The 26,473-nt window shown below is 41.3% G+C and overlaps 2 protein-coding genes across 3 annotated transcripts in view; both read right to left on the bottom strand.

The window, feature by feature from the left end:
- Positions 1-19,202, bottom strand: part of LOC128245662 (L-rhamnose-binding lectin ELEL-1-like) — a 53,189-nt gene extending 33,987 nt beyond the window's left edge. Inside the window, exons 1-3 of one of the 2 annotated variants that reach the window (XM_052963876.1) lie at positions 19,092-19,190; positions 16,353-16,549; positions 15,655-15,936 (exon numbers count right to left, since the gene is read on the bottom strand). In XM_052963876.1, coding sequence (XP_052819836.1) covers positions 15,841-15,936; positions 16,353-16,549; positions 19,092-19,149 — 351 coding nt within the window. In that variant the 5' untranslated portion in view covers positions 19,150-19,190 and the 3' untranslated portion in view covers positions 15,655-15,840. Of the gene's footprint in view, positions 1-15,654; positions 15,937-16,352; positions 16,550-19,091 lie in introns of those variants that run through there. The other variant, XM_052963875.1, reaches the window with a different exon arrangement.
- Positions 19,203-23,531: 4,329 nt separating this feature from the next.
- Positions 23,532-26,267, bottom strand: LOC128203573 (putative nuclease HARBI1). The gene is made up of 6 exons (XM_052905042.1): positions 26,201-26,267; positions 25,319-25,538; positions 24,948-25,064; positions 24,426-24,561; positions 23,945-24,095; positions 23,532-23,803 (listed from the first exon to the last, which is right to left on the bottom strand). The coding sequence occupies exons 1-6, from the start codon at positions 26,216-26,218 to the stop codon at positions 23,615-23,617; spliced, it is 831 nt and encodes a 276-aa protein (XP_052761002.1). The 5' UTR covers positions 26,219-26,267; the 3' UTR covers positions 23,532-23,614.
- Positions 26,268-26,473: the final 206 nt, after the last annotated feature.

The raw sequence follows: 26,473 nt of genomic DNA on the forward strand, positions 1-26,473 counted from the left end.
TATGTGGTGACTGGTCGGTCAATATCACCTAGGCCCCAATACATGTTGTGAGTGGTCGGTCAATATCACTTAGGCCCCAATACATATTGTGAGTGGTCGGTCAATATCACCTTGGCCCCAATACATGTTGTGAGTGGTCGGTCAATGTCACCTAGGCCCAAATATATGTGGTGACTGGTCGGTCAATATCACCTAGGCCCCAATACATGTTGTGAGTGGTCGGTCAATATCACCTAGGCCCAAATACATGTTGTAAGTGGTCGGTCAGTATCACCTAGGCCCCAAAACATGTTGTGAGTGGTTGGTCAATATCGCCTAGGCCCCCAGTACATGTTGTGAGTGGTCGGTCATTATCGCCTACGCCCTAATGCATGTTGTGAGCGGTCGGTAAATCTCACCTAGGCCCCAATATATGTGGTGACTGGTCGGTCAATATCACCTAGCCCCAATACATGTTGTAAGTGGTCGGTCAATATCAACTAGGCCCCAATACATGTTGTAAGTGGTCAGTCAATATCACCTAGGCCCCAATACATGTTGTGAGTGGTCGGTCAATATCGCCTAGGCCCCCAGTACATGTTGTGAGTGGTCGGTCATTATCGACTAGGCCCTAATGCATGTTGTGAGTGGTCGGTCAATGTCACCTAGGCCCCAATATTTGTGGTAACTGGTCGGTCAATGTCACCTACGCCCCAATACATGTGGTGACTGGTCGGTCAATGTACCCTATGCCCAAATATTTGTGGTGACTGGTCGGTCAATGTCACCTAGGCCCCAATATATGTGGTGACTGGTCGGTCATTATAGCTCAGGCCCCAATATATGTTGTGACTGGTCAGTATATATCGCCTAGGCCACAATACATGTGGTGACTGGTCGGTCAATATAGCCTTGGCCCCATTACATGTGGTGAATTGTCGGTCATAATCACCTAGGCCCTAATGCATGCTGTGAGTGGTCGGTCAATGTCACCTTGGCCCCAATATATGTGGTGACTGGTCGGTCAATGTCACCTAGGCCCCAATACATGTTGTGAGTGGTCGGTCAATATCCCATAGGCCCCCAGTACATGTTGTGAGTGGTCGGTCAATATCACCTAGGCCCCAATACATGTTGTGAGTGGTCGGTCAATGTCACCTAGGCCCCAATACATGTTGTGAGTGGTCGGTCAATATCACCTAGGCCCCAATACATGTTGTGAGTGGTAAGTCAATATCACCTAGGCCCCAATACACGTTGTGAGTGGTCGGTCAATGTCACCTAGGCCCCAATATATGTGGTGACTGGTCGGTCAATATCACCTAGGCCCCAATACATGTTGTGAGTGGTCGGTCAATATCACCTAGGCCTAAATACATGTTGTAAGTGGTCGGTCAGTATCACCTAGGCCCCAATACATGTTGTGAGTGGTCGGTCAATATCCCATAGGCCCCCAGTACATGTTGTGAGTGGTCGGTCAATATCACCTAGGCCCCAATACATGTTGTGAGTGGTCGGTCAATGTCACCTAGGCCCCAATATATGTGGTGACTGGTCGGTCAATATCACCTAGGCCCCAATACATGTTGTGAGTGGTCCGTCAATATCACTTAGGCCCCAATACATATTGTGAGTGGTCGGTCAATATCACCTTGGCCCCAATACATGTTGTGAGTGGTCGGTCAATGTCACCTAGGCTCAAATATATGTGGTGATTGGTCGGTCAATATCACCTAGGCCCCAATACATGTTGTGAGTGGTCGGTCAATATCACCTAGGCCCAAATACATGTTGTAAGTGGTCGGTCAGTATCACCTAGGCCCCAAAACATGTTGTGAGTGGTTGGTCAATATCGCCTAGGCCCTTAGTACATGTTGTGAGTGGTCGGTCATTATCGCCTACGCCCTAATACATGTTGTGAGTGGTCGGTAAATCTCACCTAGGCCCCAATATATGTGGTGACTGGTCGGTCAATATCACCTAGCCCCAATACATGTTGTAAGTGGTCGGTCAATATCAACTAGGCCCCAATACATGTTGTAAGTGGTCAGTCAATATCACCTAGGCCCCAATACATGTTGTGAGTGGTCGGTCAATATCGCCTAGGCCCCCAGTACATGTTGTGAGTGGTCGGTCATTATCGACTAGGCCCTAATGCATGTTGTGAGTGGTCGGTCAATGTCACCTAGGCCCCAATATTTGTGGTAACTGGTCGGTCAATGTCACCTACGCCCCAATACATGTGGTGACTGGTCGGTCAATGTACCCTATGCCCAAATATTTGTGGTGACTGGTCGGTCAATGTCACCTAGGCCCCAATATATGTGGTGACTGGTCGGTCATTATAGCTCAGGCCCCATATATGTTGTGACTGGTCAGTATATATCGCCTAGGCCACAATACATGTGGTGACTGGTCGGTCAATATAGCCTTGGCCCCATTACATGTGGTGAATGGTCGGTCATAATCACCTAGGCCCTAATGCATGCTGTGAGTGGTCGGTCAATGTCACCTTGGCCCCAATATATGTGGTGACTGGTCGGTCAATGTCACCTAGGCCCCAATACATGTTGTGAGTGGTCGGTCAATATCCCATAGGCCCCCAGTACATGTTGTGAGTGGTCGGTCAATATCACCTAGGCCCCAATACATGTTGTGAGTGGTCGGTCAATGTCACCTAGGCCCCAATACATGTTGTGAGTGGTCGGTCAATATCACCTAGGCCCCAATACATGTTGTGAGTGGTAAGTCAATATCACCTAGGCCCCAATACACGTTGTGAGTGGTCGGTCAATGTCACCTAGGCCCCAATATATGTGGTGACTGGTCGGTCAATATCACCTAGGCCCCAATACATGTCGTGAGTGGTCGGTCAATATCACCTAGGCCCCAATACATGTTGCAAGTGGTCGGTCAGTATCACCTAGGCCCCAATACATGTTGTGAGTGGTCGGTCAATATCGCCTAGGCCCCCAGTACATGTTGTGAGTTGTCGGTCATTATCGCCTAGGCCCTAATGCATGTTGTGAGTGGTCGGTCATTATCGCCTAGGCCCCAATACATGTTGTGAGTGGTCGGTCAGTATCACCTAGGCCCCAATATATGTTGTGAGTGGTCGGTCAATGTCACCTAGGCCCCAATATATGTGGTGACTGGTCGGTCAATATCACCTAGCCCCAATACATGTTGTGAGTGGTCGGTCAATATCAACTAGGCCCCAATACATGTTGTAAGTGGTCAGTCAATATCACCTAGGCCCCAATACATGTTGTGAGTGGTCGGTCAATATTGCCTAGGCCCCCAGTACATGTTGTGAGTGGTCGGTCATTATCGACTAGGCCCTAATGCATGTTGTGAGTGGTCGGTCAATGTCACCTAGGCCCTAATATTTGTGGTAACTGGTCGGTCAATGTCACCTAGGCCACAATACATGTGGTGACTGGTTGGTCATTATCGCCTAGGCCCCAATGAAGGTGGTGACTATTTGGTCATTATCGCCTAGGCTCCATAACATGTGGTGACTGGTCGGTCAATGTTACCTAGGCTCCAATAAATCTTGTGACTGGTCGGACAATGTCACCTAGGCCCCAATACATGTGGTCATTATCGCCTTGGCTCCATAATATGTGTTGACTTGTAGGTCAGTATCGCCTAGGCCCCAAACCATGTGGTGACTGGTCGGTCAATGTCACCTAGGCCCCAATATATGTGGTGACTGTTCGGTCATAATCGCTTAGGCCCAAATACATGTGGTGACTGGTCGGTCATAATCGCTTAGGCCCAAATACATGTGGTGAATGGTCGGTCATAATCGCTAGGCCCCAAAGCATGTGGTGACTGGTCGGTCAATGTCACCTAGGCCCCAATATATGTGGTGACTGGTCGGTCATAATCGCTTAGGCCCAAATACATGTGGTAACTGGTCGGTCATTATCGCTTAGGCCCCAGTACATGTGGTGACTGGTCGGTCATAATCGCTTAGGCCCAAATACATGTGGTGACTGGTCGGTCAATATCGCCTAGGCCCTAATGCATGTGGTGACTGGTCGGTCAATATCGCTTAGGCACAAATACATGTGGCGAGTGATCGGTCAATATAGCCTAGGCCCTTATGCATGTGGTGAGTGGTCGGTCAATATCGCCAAGGCCCTAATGCATGTTGTGAGTGGTCGGTCAATATCGCCTAGGCCAAAATGCATGTGGTGACTGGTCGGTCAATATCGCCTAGGCCCCAATACATGTGGCGACTGGTCGTTCAATATCGCCTAGGCCCCAATGCATGTGGTGACTGGTCGGTCAATGTCACCTAGGCCCCAATGCATGTGGTGACTGGTCGGTCAATGTCGCCTAGGCCCCAATATATGTGGAGACTGGTCGGTCAATATTGCCTAGGCCCATATACATGTGGTGACTGTCCGGTCAATATCGCTTAGGCACAAATACATGTGGCGAGTGATCGGTCAATATAGACTAGGCCCTAATGCATGTGGTGAGTGGTCGGTCAATATCACCTAGGCCCCAATACATGTTGTAAGTGGTCGGTCAGTATCACCTAGGCCCCAATACATGTTGTGAGTGGTCGGTCAATATCGCCTAGGCCCCAATGCATGTGGTGACTGGTCGGTCAATGTCACCTAGGCCCCAATGCATGTGGTGACTGGTCGGTCAATGTGGCCTAGGCCCCAATATATGTGGAGACTGGTCGGTCAATATTGCTTAGGCCCATATACATGTGGTGACTGTCCGGTCAATATCACCTAGGCCCCAATACATGTGTTGACTGGTCGGTCAATATCGACATGGCAACAATACATGTGGTGACTGGTTTGTCATTATCGCCTTGGCTCCATAACATGTGGTGACTTGTCGGTCAATATCGCCTAGGCTCTAATGCATGTGGTGACTGGTCAGTCATTGTCACCTAGGCCCAAATACATGTGGTGACTCTTCGGTCAATATCGCCAAGGACACAATACATGGTGACTGGTCGGTCATTATCGCCTAGGCCCGAATTCATGTGGATACTAGTCGGTCAATATCGCCTAGTCCACAATACATGTGGAGACTGTCCGGTCAATATTGCCTAGGCCCATATACATGTGGTGACTGTCCGGTCAATATCACCTTTACCCAAATACATGTGTTGACTGGTCGCTCATTATCGCTTAGGCCCCAATACATGTCGTGACTTGTCGGTCAATATAGCCAAGGTCCTAAAACATGTGGTGTATGGTCCATCACTATCACCAAGGCTCAATGTATGTGGTGACTGTTCGGTCAATGTCACCTAGGCCTCATTAAATGTGGTGACTGGTTGGTCATTATCGCCTAGGCCACAATACATGCGGTGACATGTTGGTCACTATCGTCTAGGCCCTAATAAATGTGGTGACTGGTCGGTCATTATCGCATAGGCCCCAATGCATGTTGTGACTGGTCGGTCAATATCGCCTAGATCCTAATGCATGTGGCGAGTGGTCGGTCAATATCGCCTAGGCCCTAATACATGTGGTTAGATGTCGGTCAATATCGCTTAGGCCCCCAGTACATATGATAAGTGGTCGGTCAATATCGCCTAGGCCCCAATACATGTAGTGAGTGGTCGGTCAATATCGCCAAGGCCCTTATGCATGTGGCGAGTGGTCGGTCAATATCGCCTAGGGCCGAATACATGTTGTAAGTGGTCGGTCAATATCGCCTAGTCCCCCAGTACATGTGGTATGTGGTCGAGCAATATCGCCTAGGCCCCCAGAACATGTAGTAAGTGGTCGGTCAATATCGCCTAGGCACAATACATGTTGCGAGTGGTCGGCCAATATCGCTTAGACCCTAATACATGTGGTGAGTGGTCGGTCAATATCGCCTAGGCCCTAATACATGTTGTGAGTGGTCTGTCAATATCGCCTAGAACCTTATGCATGTGGTGAGTGGTCGGTCAATATCGCCAAGGCCCCAATTCATGTGGTGAGTGGTCGGTCAATATTGCCTAGGCCCCAATACATGTGGCGAGTGGTCGGTCAATATCGCCTAGGCCCCAAAACATGTGGCGAGTGGTCGGTCAATATCGCCTAGGCCCTAATGCATGTGGTGTGTGGTCGGTCAATATCGCCTAGGCCCCCAGAACATGAGGTGAGTGGTCGTTCAATATTGCCTAGGCCCCCATACATGTGATGACTGGTCGGTCAATATCGCCTAGACCCCCAGTACTTGTAGTGAGTGGTCGGTCAATATCGCCTAGGCTCTTTTACATGTGATGACTGGTCGGTCAATATCACCTAGGCCCCCAGTACTTGTAGTGAGTGGTCGGTCAATATCGCCTAGGCTCTTTTACATGTGGTGAGCGGTCAGTCAATATCGCCTAGGGCCTAATACATGTGGTGAGTGGTCGGTCACTATCGCCTAGGGCCTAATACATGTATTGAGTGGTCAGTCAATATCGCCTAGGGCCGAATGCATGTGGTGAGTGGTCGATCAATATCGCTAAGGCCTCAATATATGTGGTTAGTGGTCGGTCAATATCGCCAAGGCCCCAATACATGTGGTGAGTATTCAGTCAATATCGCCTAGGCCCCAAAACATGTTGTGAGTGGTCGGTCAATATCGCCTAGACCCTAATTTATGTGGCGAGCGGTCTAGACCCTAATTTATGTGGCGGCGGTCGGTCAATATCGCCTAGGCACTAATACATGTGGTGAGTGGTCGGTCAATATCGCCTAGGCCCCCAGTACATGTGGTAAGTGGTCGGTCAATATCGCTTAGGCCCCAATACATGTGGTGAGTGGTCGGTCAATATCGCCTAGGCCCCAATACATGTGGTGAGTGGTCGGTCAATATCGCCTAGGCCCCAATACATGTTGTGAGTGGTCGGTCAATATCGCCTAGTCACTAATATATGTGGTGAGTGGTCGGTCAACATCGCCTAGGCCCCCAGTAGATGTGGTAAGTGGTCGGTCAATATTGCCTAGGCCCCAATATATTCTGTGAGTGGTCGGTCAATATCGCCTTGGCCCTAATGCATGTGGTGAGTGGTCGGTCAATATCGCCTAGACCCTAATGCATGTGGTGAGCGGTCGGTCAATATCGCAAAGGCCCTAATGCATTTTGCTAGTGGTCGGTAAATATCGCCTAGGCCCCCAGTACATGTTGTGAGTGGTCGGTCAATATCGCCTAGGCCCTAATACATGTGGTGAGTGGTCGGTCAATATCGCCTAGGCCCCAATGCATGTTGTGAGTGGTCGGTCAATATCGCCTAGGCCCCAATACATGTTGTGAGTGGTCGGTCAATATCGCCTAGGCCCTAATACATGTGGTGAGTGGTCTGTCAATATCGCCTAGGCCCCAATGCATGTTGTGAGTGGTCGGTCAATATCGCAAAGGCCCTAATGCATGTGTCGAGTGGTCGGTCAATATCGCCTAGGCCCCCAGTACAAGTTGTGAGTGGTCGGTCAATATCACCTAGGCCCTAATACATGTGGCAAGTGGTCGGTCAATATCGCCTAGGCCCTAATACATGTGGTGAGTGGTCGGTCAATATCGCCTAGGCCCCCAGTACATGTTGTGAGTGGTCGGTCAATATCGCCTAGGCCCTAATACATGTGGTGAGTGGTCGGTCAATATCGCCTAGGCCTCAATGCATGTTGTGAGTGGTCGGTCAATATCGCAAAGGCCCTAATGCATGTGTCGAGTGGTCGGTCAATATCGCCTAGGCCCCCAGTACAAGTTGTGAGTGGTCGGTCAATATCACCTAGGCCCTAATACATGTGGTGAGTGGTCGGTCAATATCGCCTAGGCCCTAATACATGTGGTGAGTGGTCGGTCAATATCGCCAAGGCCCTAATGCATGTTGTGAGTGGTGGTTCAATATCGCCTAGACCCTAATGCATGTGGTGAGTTATCGGTCAATATCGCCTAGACCCTAATGCATGTGGTGAGTGGTCGGTCAATATCACCTTGACCCTAATGCATGTGGTGAGTGGTCTGTCAATATCGCCTAGACCCTAATGCATGAGGTGAGTGGTCGGTCAATATTGCCTAGGCCCCCAGTACAAGTTGTGAGTGGTCGGTCAATATCGCCTAGGCCCTAATGCATGTTGTGAGTGGTCGGTCAATATCGTCTAGACCCTAATGCATGTTGTGAGTGGTCGGTCAATATCGCCTAAACTATAATGCATGTTGTGAGTGGTCTGTCAATATCGCCTAGACCCTTATGCATGAGGTGAGTGGTCGGTCAATATCGCCTAGGCCCACAGTACATGTTGTGAGTGGTCGGTCAATATGTCCAAGGCCCTAATGCATGTTGTGAGTGGTCGGTCAATATCGCCTAGACCCTAATGCATGTTGTGAGTGGTCGGTCAATATCGCCTAGACTATAATGCATGTTGTGAGTGGTCTGTCAATATCGCCTAGACCCTTATGCATGAGGTGAGTGGTCGGTCAATATCGCCTAGGCCCACAGTACATGTTGTGAGTGGTCGGTCAATATGTCAAAGGCCCTAATGCATGTGGTGAGTGGTCGGTCAATATCGCCTAGACCCTAATGCATGTTGTGAGTGGTCGGTCAATATCGCCTAGACTATAATGCATGTTGTGAGTGGTCTGTCAATATCGCCTAGACCCTTATGCATGAGGTGAGTGGTCGGTCAATATCGCCTAGGCCCACAGTACATGTTGTGAGTGGTCGGTCAATATGTCCAAGGCCCTAATGCATGTGGTGAGTGGTCGGTCAATATCGCTTAGGCCCTAATACATGATGTGAGTGGTCGGTCAATATCGCCTAGACCCTAATGCATGTTGTTAGTGGTCTGTCAATATCGCCTAGGCTCCAATACATGTTGTGAGTGGTCGGTCAATATCGCCTAGGCCCCCAGTACATGTTGTGAGTGGTCGTTCAATATGTCCAAGGCCCTAATACATGTGGTGAGTGGTCGGTCAATATCGCCTAGGCCCTAATACATGTTTTAAGTGGTCGGTCAATATCTCCTAGACCCTAATGCATGTTGTGAGTGGTCGGTCAATATCGCCTAGGCTCCAATACATGTTGTGAGTGGTCGGTCAATATCGCCTAGACCCTAATGCATTTGGTGACTGGTCGGTCAATATCGCCTAGGCTCCAATACATGTTGTGAGTTGTCGGTCAATATCGCCTAGGCCCTAATACATGTTTTAAGTGGTCGGTCAATATCTCCTAGACCCTTATGCATGTTGTGAGTGGTCGGTCAATATCGCCTAGGCTCCAATACATGTTGTGAGTTGTCGGTCAATATCGCCTAGAACCTAATGCATGTGGTGACTGGTCGGTCAATATCGCCTAGGCCCTAATGCATGTTGTGAGTGGTCGGTCAATGTCGCCTAGGCCCTAATACATGTTGTGAGTGGTCGGTCAATATCGCCTAGACCCTAATGCATGTTGTGAGTGGTCGGTCAATATCGCCTAGGCCCTAATGCATGTTGTGAGTGGTCGGTCAATATCGCCTAGACCCTAATGCATGTTGTGAGTGGTCGGTCAATATCGCCTAGACCCTAATGCATGTTGTGAGTGGTCGGTCAATATCGCTTAGGCCCGCAGTACATATTGTGAGTGGTCGGTCAATATCGCCTAGACCCAAATGCATGTGGCGAGTGGTCGGTCAATATCGCCTAGGCCCTAATACATGTGGTGAGTGGTCGGTCAATATCGCTTAGGCCCCCAGTACAAATTATAAGTGGTCGGTCAATATCGCCTAGGCCCCAATACATGTGGTGAGTGGTCGGTCAATATCGCCAAGGCCCTTATGCATGTGGCGAGTGGTCGGTCAATATCGCCTAGGGCCGAATACATGTTGTAAGTGGTCGGTCAATATCGCCTAGTCCCTCAGTACATGTGGTAAGTGGTCGAGTTATATCGCCTAGGACCCCAGAACATGTAGTAAGTGGTCGGTCAATATCGCCTAGGCACAATACATGTTGCGAGTGGTCGGCCAATATCGCTTAGACCCTAATACATGTGGTGAGTGGTCGGTCAATATCGCCACGGCCCCAATACATGTGGCGAGTGGTCGGTCAATATCGCCTAGGCCCTAATGCATGTGGTGTGTGGTCGGTCAATATCGCCTAGGCCCCCAGAACATGAGGTGAGTGGTCGTTCAATATTGCCTAGGCCCCCATACATGTGATGAATGGTCGGTCAATATCGCCTAGGCCCCCAGTACTTGTAGTGAGTGGTCGGTCAATATCGCCTAGGCTCTTTTACATGTGATGACTGGTCGGTCAATATCGCCTAGGCCTCCAGTACTTGTAGTGAGTGGTCGGTCAATATCGCCTAGGCTCTTTTACATGTGGTGAGCGGTCAGTCAATATCGCCTAGGGCCTAATACATGTGGTGAGTGGTCGGTCACTATCGCCTAGGGCCTAATACATGTATTGAGTGGTCGGTCAATATCGCCTAGGGCCGAATGCATGTGGTGAGTGGTCGGTCAATATTGCCAAGGCCCCAATACATGTGGTTAGTGGTCGGTCAATATCGCCAAGGCCCCAATACATGTGGTGAGTATTCAGTCAATATCGCTTAGGCCCCAAAACATGTTGTGAGTGGTCGGTCAATATCGCCTAGACCCTAATTTATGTGGCGAGCGGTCGGTCAATATCGCCTAGACCCTAATTTATGTGGCGAGCGGTCGGTCAATATCGCCTAGGCACTAATACATGTGGTGAGTGGTCGGTCAATATCGCCTAGGCCCCCAGTACATGTGGTAAGTTGTCGGTCAATATCGCTTAGGCCCCAATACATGTGGTGAGTGGTCGGTCAATATCGCCTAGGCCCCAATACATGTTGTGAGTGGTCGGTCAATATCGTCTAGACCCTAATGCATGTGGCGAGTGGTCGGTCAATATCGCCTAGTCACTAATATATGTGGCGAGTGGTCGGTCAATATCGCCTAGGCCCCAATATATTTTGTGAGTGGTCGGTCAATATCGCCTTGGCCCTAATGCATGTGGTGAGTGGTCGGTCAATATCGCCTAGACCCTAATGCATGTGATGAGCGGTCGGTCAATATCGCAAAGGCCCTAATGCATTTTGCTAGTGGTCGGTCAATATCGCCTAGGCCCCCAGTACATGTTGTGAGTGGTCGGTCAATATCGCCTAGGTCCTAATACATGTGGTGAGTGGTCGGTCAATATCGCCTAGGCCCCTATGCATGTTGTGAGTGGTCGGTCAATATCGCAAAGGCCCTAATGCATGTGTCGAGTGGTCGGTCAATATCGCCTAGGCCCCAAGTACATGTTGTGAGTGGTCCGTCAATATCACCTAGGCCCTAATACATGTGGTGAGTGGTCGGTCAATATCGCCTAGACCCTAATACATGTGGTGAGTGGTCGGTCAATATCGCCTAGGCCCTAATGCATGTTGTGAGTGGTGGGTCAATATCGCCTAGACCCTAATGCATGTGGTGAGTTATCGGTCAATATCGCCTAGACCCTAATGCATGTGGTGAGTGGTCGGTCAATATCACCTTGACCCTAATGCATGTGGTGAGTGGTCTGTCAATATCGCCTAGACCCTAATGCATGAGGTGAGTGGTCGGTCAATATTGCCTTGGCCCCCAGTACAAGTTGTGAGTGGTCGGTCCATATGTCCAAGGCCCTAATGCATGTGGTGAGTGGTCGGTCAATATCGCCTAGACCCTAATGCATGTTGTGAGTGGTCGGTCAATATCGCCTAGACTATAATACATGTTGTAAGTGGTCTGTCAATATCGCCTAGACCCTAATGCATGTTGTGAGTGGTCGGTCAGTATCGCCTAGGCCCACAGTACATGTTGTGAATGGTCGGTCAATATGTCCAAGGCCCTAATGCATGTGGTGAGTGGTCGGTCAATATCGCTTAGGCCCTAATACATGATGTGAGTGGTCGGTCAATATCGCCTAGGCCCTAATGCATGTTGTTAGTGGTCTGTCAATATCGCCTAGGCTCCAATACATGTTGTGAGTGGTCGGTCAATATCGCCTAGGTCCCCAGTACATGTTGTGAGTGGTCGGTCAATATCGCTTAGGCTCTAATACATGTTGTGATTGGTCGGTCAATATCGCCTAGACCCTAATGCATGTGGTGACTGGTCGGTCAATATCGCCTAGGCCCTAATACATGTTTTAAGTGGTCGGTCAATATCTCCTAGACCCTTATGCATGTTGTGAGTGGTCGGTCAATATCGCCTAGGCTCCAATACATGTTGTGAGTGGTCGGTCAATATCGCCTAGACCCTAATGCATGTGGTGACTTGTCGGTCAATATCGCCTAGGCTCCAATACATGTTGTGAGTGGTCGGTCAATATCGCCTAGAACCTAATGCATGTGGTGACTGGTCGGTCAATATCGCCTAGGCCCTAATGCATGTTGTGAGTGGTCGGTCAATATCGCCTAGGCCCTAATACATGTTGTGAGTGGTCGGTCAATATCGCCTAGACCCTAATGCATGTTGTGAGTGGTCGGTCAATATCGCCTAGGCCCTAATGCATGTTGTGAGTGGTCGGTCAATATCGCCTAGACCCTAATACATGTTGTGAGTGGTCGGTCAATATCGCCTAGACCCTAATGCATGTTGTGAGTGGTCGGTCAATATCGCCTAGGCCCGCAGTACATATTGTGAGTGGTCGGTCAATATCGCCTAGACCCTAATGCATGTTGTGAGTGGTCGGTCAATATCGCCTAGACCCTAATGCATGTTGTGAGTGGTCGGTCAATATCGCCTAGGCCCTAATACATGTTGTGAGTGGTCGGTCAATATCGCCTAGGCCCTAATACATGCGGTGAGTGGTCGGTCAATATCACCTAGGCCTTAATACATGAGGTGAGTGGTCGGTCAATATTGACTAGGCCCCAATACATGTGGTGAGTGGTCGGTCAATATCGCCTAAGCCCCCAGTACATGTGGTGAGTGGTCGGTCAATATTGCCTAGGCCCCCATACATGTGATGACTGGTCGGTCATTATCGCTAAGACCCCAGTATATGCGGTGACTGCTCGGTCATTATCGCTAACGCCCCAGTATATGTGGTGACTTGTCGGTCATTATCGCTATGGCCCCAGTACATGTGGTGACTGGTTGGTCAATTTCGCTAAGCCGTCATACCCTTGATTAATTGTTGATCAATATTCTCTAAGCCCCGAAACCTTTCATGACTTTTCAGGAAATATACCTTGTCCATGTGATTGTCAATAATTAATACATGTACAAATCATTTATTACACAAATGACTTTTGTTTACATAGCCTTCACTTGTCCTTGCCAACATGAAATGTCATTTTATCAATATAAAATGTATTTACCCGAATGATATTATAAAACAGTTTAAATTCTATTTTTTCATTCACAGAAACACTTTTAAGTTGTTGGGAATATAATAATAAAGAACCGCATTATAATTAACTCTCTCAATAACATCGAAATATCATGTTCTTTTTAAAACAAATTTACACACAAATGTATGCATTTCACTTAGATGTTAAAAAACGATTTTTATTCACTAAATAAGATTTTTTTATCAGTTTGTTATATTTACAGGATTGAATTTTTATCTGAGTTATAATGTTTAGTGTTTCGATAGCTTTTAGTTTATTATGTTTATCCTCCATAGGTGAAGAGCAGCATAGCTTTACAAATATATGCAATACAAAGTATACACATAGAAAAAACAACAAAACACATAGAAATAAACATTATAAACACATATAAAGCATGAGTGTATTTACAATACACACAAACATTCAATCTGATATTTCGACAGTAACAGACGCATATCGCCTGGTTGCAATAAAGTTACTTTATCATTGTGTTGTGGTTACAATGGCGTATATGTCAATCTATACTTCTTGCAAAATTCAACACTAAAAGACTAACTAACTACAAAACACTTGATTCGACATTCATCAGTGATGTCGAGCTCGGTGAATCCTCTTAAAATGTTAAGATGATTGGTCAGGTTTGATAAAATCAAGCGTCTAAAGTGATCTTCACCTTAAAGGTTTATAAGTTTGAACAATATTCGGCATAGTGCATTTTCAAAATATGGACAAAAGAACACCTTATACATAATAATTTCATTTGTTACTGCATCACATGTTTTCCATCCCTGGTTAATACGTTCGGGGCATGAAACTTTATTGCCATTAAAATTCATGTCAAAGCCAGGTGTAAAGTTCTTTTTTATTTGTGTTTGTTAACTTATTTCCAGAATTCATTGTTATCAAGGTCAGCGGCACTATTAAACCTGTTTTCTTCTTTTTTAATAATTGCGTGAACTTCATAACATGAGCTCGACGAAATATTGCTTTTAACTGTTTGCAATGTTTGTAGCTTCTGGAAAAGTGACGTCACGTTGCTGTCCATTGGTAAGCCAAGCTGCCCGCGCAACTTCCATCTTTTTGTGAAGTGTTTTAAGATTTTCATTCCACTATGGTTTTATATGCAGTTTGAATTTTTCTCTAGGGATAAACAAGTCAGTGGCTACATTCAGTATCACAGCGATACCCGAATAGATGTTATCATTATCTAGTGTGGAAACTACGGGTAGTTCTAGCGCAAGACGCAGGACCTCGCTGTTTTCTAGAAAGTTCCTATAATAATCTATATTTTTAGTTTGACGTTGTGCCAGTTGATAACGGCTCCTAGATTGGTAGGAAGTGAGCACGTTTACAGATTATCGGCCTATGGGTAGAAACATTTGTTGCATGATCCTCTAAAATTTCACAATATGTAAAGCAATCAAGTGCCTTTTTGATACAAAAATATGGTATGGATCGGGAAATTCATAGTTCATATACTTATTATTTATAGAATCGAGGAATGACAAATTTGCTCTGTATAGCCAGTGCTCTGAAAGCCCACACTCCTGAATGGTATTCGTTTCCAAGAAGTGGCTTAAATAACTTGCGCTGGACATGACTCCGTTGGCATTCCAAGTGGCTAAATTCAATGATATAGGAATGACCATGTATGAATAATGTTCATGAGCATGTTGACCTAGTCAGCATCAGAGTCAAGGAGGGTAAACGGATTATAGTCATCGTCATAATCGTAATCGCTTTGACTACAATAATTACTATGCCCAGGATCAGACCTGAACTGCCTGATCGGACGCGTGTCCGTAATTGACCTTTTGTCTTTTAAGTTTAAATCATGGTCTGTTTTACGGTTTCTAAAGCTATCATTAGACATCTATGGACGGCAGGATATGACGCGGGGACAAAAGTATGGATCCTCTATCAGCATATTGTCATTTCCGTCGTCCTCGACGCTGACTCGAACCACAGTGGTTCGTCTTTGTCTATTTCGAAATTTTGTTAACTTTGTGATTATGGGCCTTTAGTTCTGTCGAAATTTGAAATTTTGTTTTTAGTAATATAAGGCCTAAATCCTACGACGTAAAAGCGTTTGGTACGCATGCGCACATATTGACTGATTGTATACGTGACTTGAAACTATAGCATACAAAATCTAAGACTCAACTAGGCTACACGTTTTAAGTTAAAAGTAAAACATGCAAATATCAGTACTCATCTAAATAAATAGTCACATACTTCTTATAATGTCGAATTCAATTGGCTAAATTTCCATACATTGTATATAAGCAATTAAAAAGGTATACATGCAGACAAAACTCTTCTGTCTCGGAATAAGCTTAAGAAAAGACAGTTTTAAATGATATTTTATTGTTTCAAAATTGTGATAAAGTCTATGTAATACTACATTGGCTTTGATGTATAAACCCAAGGTGGAAGATGCAAAACACCTGATCTTCTAACACCTCGAGGCCAGCCAGTCTTTTGTCGTTTTCTTTCTATTCGAAGTTTCGTCATATCTTCATTGATATATATGTCCGGTTGTTTTATGCATTCACACATTCGAACTCCATCTCAATGTATTTGTACGTTCCAACGCAGGGATCTCCAAACACTCCGTTGTTTGCTATCAAGCTGCATGACTGATGAATGATAAAACACATTTTTAATTAAATAAAATTATGTCACAAGTGTGAACAACCAGTCAAACTTATACTACTCCACACAGGTTCAATGGTAAATTATGTATTTCATCGCATGACAAAATTAAAACCATATTGAAACACTGGAACATCTTTTTCGGGAGTACCCGAAAATTCAACCACTATAGAGTAGACTAAATCAATTCTTAAAAGATTATCATATTAATTTAAACTTAATTAGACATAATACAGAGAAGGAAATTGCCAGGCAGTTGAATGGCTGCCCGGAGTAAGTTACCACCAGACTGCCATTTTAGATACTACCAAATTGCACACAAGAGAGTGATACGTCCTATATTAATTGCGTACTCAATTAATCATCGAGGTAATATCAATAAGGCTTTCAACTAACTTACCTGTTGATTGTGGCAAGCTGTCTTAATTTTGGCTTCGGAGCCAGAAGCTTTGCAGTTCTGGTTGGATGTAAGAGAACTGTTGCAGATGGAGTTGCCGTGTGTCCTTCCGTAGTAGGCGTTTAACACATTCATTTTCTGTCCAGCGGCACACGTTATGGGACCACTCGATCTCTCGCAGATAAACACATGTCTCTTGGCTGATGAGGTGTGCAAAAAGATAAGTTTAGTTAATACATATTATTTTCACTCAATTGTGAAAATGGCTGAAATGTCATATGAGTCATTCTATTTAGAAATGATGACTTTTAGAGAGAACATGAACACTTATCCCGAAGAGAATCGAACCCGTAACTTTAACCACTAGAACACTTGAACGATTTATGTATGTGTATTCATGTTTTGTTTATCTGCTCTACCTATTGTACATAAGCTGGTAGTTTGAAAGGAAATTATGGGTTTTTTTGCCATCGTTATTGTATAAAATGCGTCGTGAAACCGATCAGATATATTGAAAGTGGAAAAGTCAGAAGACAATTGTCAACAATGTTTGCGTGATGGTGTGCGTTAGATAGGTTCATCCCATCCCGAGCGTAAATGACTTTTTTGTGAAAACATGGTTAACCCAGCGACAATGGTATATGCTTTTTCTCCCACCTCAGTTAAGAATAACAAAAATGTATTTTAATATATGTTTACACACAGGAATAATTTTATATTGATCATTGGCAATGTACGGATTTCCAGCATGGCCAAATATTTAGATCTACTTATTTGAAGTGGGAGAAAATAAAAGAAAAGTCCTGGCAGCTCTTCATCGATGACATGTTTTTCTTATATTTTTATCTTTTTATCTTTTATCACCGGAACCTTTAATACACTGTCCTTCTTAATATTTAATGTGTGCAAGGTGGTTTTGCTTGATTTAATTGTTTTAAAAGCGATGCTTTTTTAATAGCCGTTTACGATTGCATTTGATTGAAATGGCAACAGGATCTCACATGAGTTTCAATTTAATACAAAGCAAATATCAAACGAGGTCAAGAAAGTTACTAGTTTTATAAACGCGTGTATACCCTCTGTATATGCGTTTACCCTGTGCTATTAAACGGGGTTTATGGTTAAACTTTCGCCTACTGAGCTTGTTTCTGTAGCTTTTCATATACATATTGCAGGCAACGAATGTGAATGATTTTAATCTCATTATACATTCATCACCAGATTATGTTCCTTTTCTGTTACACGTTTGTCGGTATATAAGTTGTGCAAACTGACGTCAATGTTATATATGAACTTACACCAGGTTGCCAACGGTTATATTACACTCGAAACAATGAACGTTCTGCTCAGAAACTGTTCTTTTTATTATCAGTCCTGAATACGGGATTTTGCATTGATTTTTTTGAACACATTAAAGTACGTTAAAAGAAAAAGGTGTGCACGTCCTTAATCATCAGAGTCACCAATCCTCTGCCGTTTTATAATAAAGGTGACATACGTCTTTTTGAGAAAAGAAGTGGCATCAAACAGAAATAGTTGAACAAATCGACGGTGTCGACGTCATAGATCGCATTCTTGATTAACAACATCCATGTCCATTGCATAACCAATGACAGCAATCCGTATTTACATAAATGTTTTACACAAACAATTGTTTTTTCTATACATGTCTTTCTTCCAAATAAGCAGTACCACAATTGGTACAATTGTTTTATTTTAGCGAAAAGGATGATAAAATCTCGAAATAAAGTGATTCTTATGAAGAATGCCATATGCAGTTTGAACGGAAGTTGCAGAAAACACGGTTTTTCTACCTAAGGAGACGACGGTTGATCACTGTTAATTATTTAGGACCCACCAGTCATTTCATTTGTTTGTATTTTCAGCTATTAAATACACGAATACAATCTTGTTATCCGTAATTAACATTTTTATAAATGCATTATTAAATTAGTAGTTAAGGATTATTACTCAAAAATTATGTTCGTTTAACATGTGTTTGTTTTCATTTAATACGATTTTCACTTTAAAATTCATTTTTTTCTATAATATTTATTAAAAAAATAAAAAATAAAGTTTGTCCCGTTTCTCCTAAGAAATTTGACTCTCTTTGAAGGTTTGAACCGTTACGTTCGGAGCTCCTTGGCAATTTTTATCGAAAACAACCTCGGATGTATATGGACGGTTTACAATGTCAGAAATCGTATCTTTTTAAGTCCGCTGCAAGTAGATCGTGTAGTAATTTAATTAAGCAGTTAAACTCTTGGAACTCTTAATTATATTTGCAAATAAACACTTTGCTCAAAATTTTACGAACTACTTCTGCTCATGTACTGGCATAAATCCGAATGGATTCGTTAGTTTTTACAAAATCCATGTTGCATCAGGCCAGAAGACAGTCAAGTTCTGGTCCAGTCAAAAACATAATCTCTGAGATAGTAATATACTTTTTACTCCCTGTGTTCATTTATTTGACTGAATAAAAAAACATAAAGTATGCGTATCACTCAGACTTAAACAAAAAATCAATCTAAATTAGCATTCTCAATTTGTTATATAGTAACGGCATCCTGGACCACACCATATACTTACTTTTTAGTTATGACGTACCTTAAACTTCAAACGGTCAAATTTAAACTAAGAATGATAAAAAAGCACACATTAAATCACGTAAAAAAGAAAATATGATTAATTAGCAAGACTTGATATCGGAAAATATTTATGTATGTGATAAAAATATACCTGAGCAAACAGCCAGCACTGCGCATACGGCAAACAGAAATACAGCAACTGTGTTCATTTTTGCTCTTTTTCAGAAGTGTTCATCAACTTGAAATTCGTCTTGTGTTGTTTGTTATAGTTGACAGCATCCTTATATTTATAGCGACAAGCCCGGATAGTTCTGCATAAGTCAAGTGCTGATTGGACAGTATAATAAAAAAACACATTAGTGTTGATTAATATGATAAGGAAAACAACATTAATTTTGTTTTCTCGTAATACATTAAAGTTAAAGAGACTACTTCACATTTGACAGGGACTCACATTTGAAAGCAAGTATTTTGAGTGTTGTGGAAAATAGTCCTCATATCAATGGTACTTTGTCATAAGAAGTTTAAATGAAATAAATACCGTTCATACATAACATAATAAGAGCAAGAAAATAATGCGTATTTAAAATTACGGATATTGGACATAATTGTTTTCTTCTATGTAAGAGCGGTACATTTCTATATGCTTTCCAGTGGCTAATTGATATTTCACTGTTTGAAACACTGAACAAATCAAATTGATATTTTCACTGTTTTGAAGGTAAAGACGTCGTTAAAATTGTGTCCAAGCACGGTGCGCGATGACGTTTGATTTGGAATTGAGAGCGGGCTTTAGTTTCAGAACAGTGAAACATATAGAAATATTATTTAACTGGTTGAAAACAATGATCGATCAGTTTGTATTTTACTGATATATCTATTTAAACAACCGCAAGGCATAATAATATGTTTAGTTTAATTACAAAAAAGCATTATTTATTGCGTATCTGTCTGATATATATTAGTTGGAAGATAGTTATATAAGTTACTATATTAAAACCATTGAAAATTTGTTCGCCAGTTAAAGAATATTTTTTTGAGCGAGTCCATTTAAGAACGCTTCAAGGTTACGTTAATGTCGCACTAGTTGTCTACTTCTTAAACCCCTCAAACAGGCAATTTGTCATTTTTTCCCAAAAATAAAACATTTTTAACCAGAGCTCACGTTTACTTTTCGTTTGACTTAGGTGAACTCAGTTAAAAGTTCAAATTCAGAGTTCATTGCGCTACAAAAAGGTTAAAAGTGCAGTTCCTTAAAAGAACATGTGTATCATTCACATAGGGTATTTCTATACTGTGTTCATACGATGAAAAAATATGATAGCAATATGTATATATTAAATACTACTTATTATTGTTAGTGCTATAAATATCTCAAAAATAAATATTGTTAGGCTGTACGAAAGCTTGAAAAGTTAAACCTGTTAACGATTGCTTAAGGGGAATAAATTAACATGTTTTAGTCATGACATTGAATACAAATAAGTATTTCATATGTTAAAAACAAAAGCATTATCAAACTGGTTCGTGTACTTTTGCAAATCAACTCCATGGGCAAGGAAAATAATGTTAAGGGAAAGAGATCCCTTTTGAATCATCATGACTTTTGCCTAATATCTTAACAGCATAACTCAATAATAAAAGTGTATGTCAGGATAAAATATGTCTAAATTGCAATAAATATGTATTCGTAGCATCCCATTTTAAGAACTCACAATTAACAAACATTTAACATAAAAAGTTCATACTTCTGGTCTTTTTTAAAGAAACTGTTTCTGGAATTGTTCACATAGCTAAAAATAACAATAAGATTGCGTATGAAAACATAAATCAATATTTCATTCAGCGAGTCACGGAATGAACTTGTTATATGAGATTATATAGGAAAATTAGAATATTTGATACATAACATCAATGGCCCGATTGTTCAGAAAGTCGCTAAAAGTTAGCGAATCGTCAAATTAACAATCGCTACATTTTTTATGTATCGCTTGCTAACAAATTGTTAAAATTCCGATTGTTCAGACTATTGTTATCGCTATCGCTAACTAATAATCGTTAAACTATTTAACGATATCGCTAGGAAGTTTAGCGATATCGCTAAATTTTAAGCGACAAATGTATAATGGGGTTGACCCATAATGCATTTGCTTTTTCCCACAATGCATTTAAATGCATAAAGTATTACCCACAATGCATTGAAAAAAACATAATGGCTGCCCATGCAGACAACACTTTGTCATTGTCAGAAAAAAATAAGAAAAGAGGTTGCAACTTTAGTGCATATGAGAGGGAAATTCTCATAACTGAATATGAAAAAGTAAAGGACAAATTAAATAACGCAAAGGTATCACAAGATGCGAAACAAAAGATGTGGGATGTATTGGAAGTGCTGTTTCACTTGCTGGAGTTGGGATAAGAACAGGAAAAGATGTGAGAAACAAATTTCACAACTTGAACCGGGTTGCAAAGTCAACAGAAATGCAACAAAGAAAGCATTTGAAGGGAACAGGGGGTGGACCACCATCTGAAAAACCGCCCGAGGAGGTGCTCCGCCTTATTAACATCAATAAGGCAGACCCAGGCTTCAGTGGGATTCCTGGTGGGCTAGAAACCACAATTGCAGCAGAGAAGGGTATAAGACTTCTTAATTCATTGTTTATTTATAGATTTAATAATCAAGTACTACTTGATTCATTAAGTATCATGTTTATTTACAGATATATTTCTACACTATCAAATGCTTATTAAAATATTTCCGTCTGCTAAAAAGATACACAAATGAACTCGACATGTTCTAAAAATAGAAAATGGAATTCCTACCTCCATTTTGTTTCCATGTGGAGTGTGAATATGACAAATCCTTGAATAATGAAAAGATGTCATGATAATTTACCATAGTCAATTGTCCATGACATAAGTTCATACCTTTGCAAATACATGCTACGTGTCGCAGCTTCAAATATTATCCAGTAAAGCGATTTTTTCTACCAGCGCTTGCCAACTTCTGTCATGATTCATGTGCCACTTGATTGTAGAATGGTTTAACCGGTTTATGTTATTAAAATTCGAATGTCACAAATTTTTAACACGATGAAATAATCATTAAATCACAAACAGTTGTAAACAAATAAATGTGATACATGTTAAATGTATCTTTTGCAAGCATTTATATCATTTTGTTTAGATCTATTAATTTATTTATTTAAAATTATAATCAAGCAATTCTATATTTCATGACAGTGCCTTCCCTTGATATTTGAGGCCCTGACATGGGTCACCATAACCCATTGTATAAATAAAATCCAAATTTTGAGACGGTTATTAGTATTGAACTGCTTCGATACAGCACATTAGATGCAATGGATTTTATTTTATCCTTTCAATTTAACTTTGTTTCATCTATCATCGATGTAACTTTAAAAAATAAACATAACATATATTTTCATACCAGAATCAGATGTATGTTTATTTTATTCAATTGTAAATTATCATGTTGATATAATGTATACATTTATGAATTAAATACCTTAATTTTTAGCAATTAAAATTGAATTATATATCAACAATTGATCATTAAAGAGTGAACATGTAATCACACCCTATTCTTAAATAGTACACTTCGATGTATGCTTTATACATTTACAGTCAGAAGCAGAGAGACGTGCAGTGTTCGATTTGGACGTAAGAAATTAAAATTATTTTCTAGGCTGTATTAAAAATGTTAATGGATTTAGAGGCTGAAGGAGGAAACAAATTCTGAAATAAAATATATAATTAAATGGGTGTTATTTAGGGTTATAACTTACTGTCAAACTCAGCTGCAAGATATATATTTTATTACATTGAAAGTAAGGTACACACATACGAAGCCAAAATCATGACTTGTAAAACAAAAGTATAATTCTATCCAATGTGTATTAATTCTATATCTTAATTTGCTTTCTCATATCAGACGATAGAATTAGACAGAGGAAGCCAGTCCACCGGCAAGGAATTCCAAAGTAGAATGCAATCCTCGAGTAATCAGCAAGTGAAAAAAATGAAGTAAGCAATTTTATACATATAAGGAATTGTTAACTTTAAAATGGAATACTAACTTATTTGAACTCTGGAATGAAATATGTAGCTGTATATTTATGCAACAAGACGTGAATAGACATAATAATATTGTATTTATCGCATTGAATGTTTTCGTCTAAATATGAAGATGATACTACCTTCAATAACCTTGGTTTCAAATACAAGCTGAATAAGCAATAGATGGGCAACGCTGCAAATGTTGTTTTATTTAGTTATTAGATACAATAATTTTAAATTTTAATTAATGTTTTTTTTTCATTAACATGTTATCCTTGCAGAACATCTCTGCAGGAAAAGGTGCAGACAGCTCAACTGGAATGGTTCGAAGGACAAAATAAAAAAGTTGAGCTGGAGATGGAGCTTTTGAGGGAAAAGATCGCAACGTCTAGGGAGAAAAGGAAGCTGTTTAAAGCTTTGCAAATAGAGTTGAAGGGGAAGGATGACATGGACATAATTCCATTAGTTTGTGACGAATAGGGTAAGTGGATCAGTTAACAGAAATGCATAGAACACGTAACATAAACTTTACTTTGTTACATCAAAACAACAACATAGCACCAGCTGCATGCTTCCTTCCAATAGGAAATGTTCCTATCCAAAATAGGCCTGCGCAATATGGTCACGGATGGCAAATCCATTTTCACCACCAACATAGGGTATAAGTGGAAGTTCATCCACATCGCCGTCATCAACGTCAGGTTCACCAAACAACATGGCAATGTTATGCAATACTGCGCAAGCGACAATCTCTCTACATGCTTGAGCGGGTGTCTTCCTTACCTAGAGTATAGTATATAAAACAAATTGAATAACTTAACAAACATAGGCAAAGCTTCGAGCTTATATATATATCCTTTTTTATATCCTTTTTTTAAGATATATAGCATTATTACATAACCTAAATTAATCTATCAAACAGACCTTCTTGCACATGACGGAGAATCTTCTCTTCCATCTACCAAATGTTCTTTCTATAACAACCCTCGAACGGCAGTGGGCTCTGTTGAATCTGGTTTTCACCGGTGTATCAGAGACTCTGTACGGCGTCAACATGTAACGCGAACAAGCATATCTTAAAAAAGACAAGAGAGAGAAATACTTTAATCTTGTGGCTGTTAATAATGTTATAATTTGTTGTTTCAGATTGGACCATAGCAGATAAGAAACAGGGGAGATCATCAGTTCTGAAAATAATACTGTGTTAAAAAGATGACACTATTCATTCTGAGTATTAATAATGTTTTAATTGATCTCATGTGATAAACATATTGAATTCAAAGGTTTGAAATATACATTATAACAGTGTGATATACTGTTGTAATAATAATTAGATTCAATTTTTTTTATCTTTCAAATGTTTGTGTATATTGTGTGTTGCCCAAAAGTTTTAATGTGGACCTACCCGCTGTCAGCAAGTAGAACACCATCTTCAAGTGTATGAATATTTTCCTCCAGAAAGTCCTGTAGCGAAGACGCTCGAAAAACAAAACTGTCATGCGCAGAGCCCGGCCATTCTGCGTTTATGAAAGTAAATCTTCCTGAAAATAAGGTTAATTCACTGACCTTTATCAACAGACGATTGATTATGGGATCATAAGGTCAAATGACCAAGTTAATTGTTATCTTTTAAAAAAGGATTTCACCTTGATAAACATAAGACCCAGCTCATCCTACATCTTCAAATATAAATTCAAATACTGATGTTAATACACAAAACATGATTTTGAGGTCAGTGTCCTTCTGACCAAATCACTAAATGATATTAATCCTTTCCAATAGGCGAAAATTCAGATTCAGACTTTTACTTTTCAAAATCGGGCGGAATACTCAGTTAATATGCAATACACACGATAGTTTATGATAAACACATACGTGAACAATTAAAACAGGATTCACCTGAATAATGTATTGCAATATTATGTACCTTTATTATCACAAACTGCCATTACATTTATGGATGCCCTTCCCTTCCTGTTAATGAACGGCCTTTCTTCTGTTGGGCCTGGCTTCGTAATTTCAACATGTGATCCATCAATGGCACCTGTTGTCGAAACACATTTTATTACAAATGAGCATAATTAATATAAATTGATCACTATGAAACGGAATGGAAATTCTTTAATCCATCTACAAATATTTGTTTTTAAGATTAATGATAAATTTAACAACAGCTTTAAAAAAAAAATGAATGAATTGAACCAAAATTAATGCAACATATGAACGTATCAGTGATAATGTGATGTTGGTTACACTCATAATTTTTATATTTTTTAATACATATGGATGATTTCGCACCAATCACATTTGGAATCCCAGCTACATCCGCAAACCCTGCCATAATGTTGCGACGGGTGTCCATTCTAGTCGGCCAACGTATAAAGCGATCTTTCATCTCTACAAGACCTTCTGTTACATGTTTTACCACGCGACAAACTGTCGCCTTGTCGCGCCCCATGGTGTCCCCTACCACATCGAAAAATGCCCCAGTGGCATAATAACGTAGAGCAATGCAAACCTGAGGGTAAGAAAACATACGTATGTTTTCACGTAAGTTTTTGTTTCATTGATAATACATTTATGTTTTCTACGAATTTATTATACAGTTCTCAATATTACTAACTGTACTATTATTTAAATAATTATAACGCTCCTTAGCTTTACTTTTTGTTCATTTCTTGAGATTCTGTTTTCCACCGATTTTTGTATTGAGAATATTTGAAGACGGGCCTCTCTTAAACACTACGAAACCGGTTTAGCAATAAAAAAAAATAATCAATGCTATCATAAAATTGGATACAGAAATAAAAACACCAGGAAAACCGTGTATACATTTGTGGATTACACTCAAATTGCAAGACACATAAGGTACTTTACGATTTGATTCAATGCATTAATTAATCATTGTTTGAATCTTATCGTAGATAACTTGTATCTACCTGTAGATGACACAAACCTACTGTACTATTCAATTTCAACAGTGGAAGGTAAATTTTGCTTTGTCATTCTGGCATAAGTATAAAATTAACAATTAATATCACGGGTCTATTAACTGATTAAAGGTCCATGTTAATATTAATGATTGAAAGGTATATATATATACACATAAGTCCAATTATAATTCCTCTGATTAATTGAAATTTTTACCCAAAATGAAAAAAAAATGGTATAAATATTTACCTGCTCTGCGGGATCCATGGCACAACCTTTACCGGTAGGTCTACGGAGCCTTTCTTCAAGCTGGTCAGTTATAAATTGCAACCATTCCTTACCAAATCTGTACTTTGCACGCAGTTCCTTGTCTGTGAGAGTTTTATATACAAAATTTGGCCGATAAACACGTTTTTTCCTGATGTTTACATTCTGAGCACCAATTATTGCGGCCATTTTGTTTGTCGTCGTTAACCGTCGCTAAATTTTTGATATCAGGGTAAGAGGTGATTTAAATTTGTT

The sequence above is a fragment of the Mya arenaria genome, chromosome 9 (genome assembly GCF_026914265.1).
Source record: "Mya arenaria isolate MELC-2E11 chromosome 9, ASM2691426v1".
Classification (NCBI taxonomy): Eukaryota; Metazoa; Mollusca; class Bivalvia; order Myida; family Myidae; genus Mya; species Mya arenaria.

Coding starts and splice junctions, on each gene's coding strand:
- LOC128203573 (XM_052905042.1), bottom strand. Junction 24,562..24,947: donor GGCAGTTTGTGATAATAAAG/GTACATAATATT, acceptor CCTTATTTTCAG/GAAGATTTACTTTCATAAAC. Junction 24,096..24,425: donor GTTCTACTTGCTGACAGCGG/GTAGGTCCACAT, acceptor GTCTTTTTTAAG/ATATGCTTGTTCGCGTTACA.